General features: G+C 39.9%; 1 protein-coding gene across 1 annotated transcript in view; it reads right to left on the bottom strand.

The window, feature by feature from the left end:
• The window catches only part of exosc1 (exosome component 1), an 18,486-nt gene that overhangs the window by 15,095 nt on the left and 2,622 nt on the right, over positions 1–769 (bottom strand). The window contains exon 2 of the mRNA XM_014026866.1: positions 390–505. Coding sequence (XP_013882320.1) covers positions 390–505 — 116 coding nt within the window. The remainder of the gene's footprint in view (positions 1–389; positions 506–769) is intronic.

Below are 769 nucleotides of genomic sequence, written 5' to 3'. Positions count from 1 at the left end.
ACACACACACACACACACACACACACACACACACACACACACACACACACTGTATATAAAATTTCAGTTATGAATCCAAAAGGCAGTGTCAGAAAAACAAAATAAAACAAAAAAGTTAGAAAGGCAGAAAATGTTTGTCTTGAATCAACAACACCTTTGGGTCATCTATCAAAGCAACAAAACCAAGCTGTGGAAGAGATTGTTTGTTTTTGATTATTTAAAGCTTAGCTCAACATGCCTCCAGATGTTTGTGCACTCCTATCCTTCATTTTTGCTGCACACACTCACTCAAGACTCACAAACATTACGCAATACTCGTGCACTTTGAGCACTGCTGCCTGTGAGGCCCACCCCAACCTCTTCTCTACATGCTCTGCATCAATCCTCACCTTCTCTCCCTCATTTTTCTTCAGCACGTAGCCTGCAAGTGCAGAGTATATGTAGCCGTGCCGTTGATACACTCCTGTGCCTGGAAAACAGTCTTCTTCACTGCATAGCTTGTCACCTGAGGAAAAGAGAACGGCTTAGTTAGAGTTAGGTACTGCAGAATAACACGTGTGTGAATACATTAACATTATATATGCAAACATCTGGATTTAAATGTGGTTTAATACTTTTCTCCCAAAATCACAACTTTTTTGAAGCAGACAAAACTCAACTCAAATAACATCTTTGTCCAAAACTTCCCCTACTGTTCAAAAAGAAAAAAATTGTATAGGTCTTCTGGACGGGTTCTTCTCTAATGAAACGTTTCGTCTCTCCTCCAAGA

Source organism: Austrofundulus limnaeus, unplaced genomic scaffold, assembly GCF_001266775.1.
Source record: "Austrofundulus limnaeus strain Quisiro unplaced genomic scaffold, Austrofundulus_limnaeus-1.0 Scaffold597, whole genome shotgun sequence".
Taxonomy (NCBI): domain Eukaryota; kingdom Metazoa; phylum Chordata; class Actinopteri; order Cyprinodontiformes; family Rivulidae; genus Austrofundulus; species Austrofundulus limnaeus.
The sequence above is the reverse complement of the archived record's forward strand: the minus strand, read 5'-3'. Positions and strand labels throughout refer to the sequence as shown.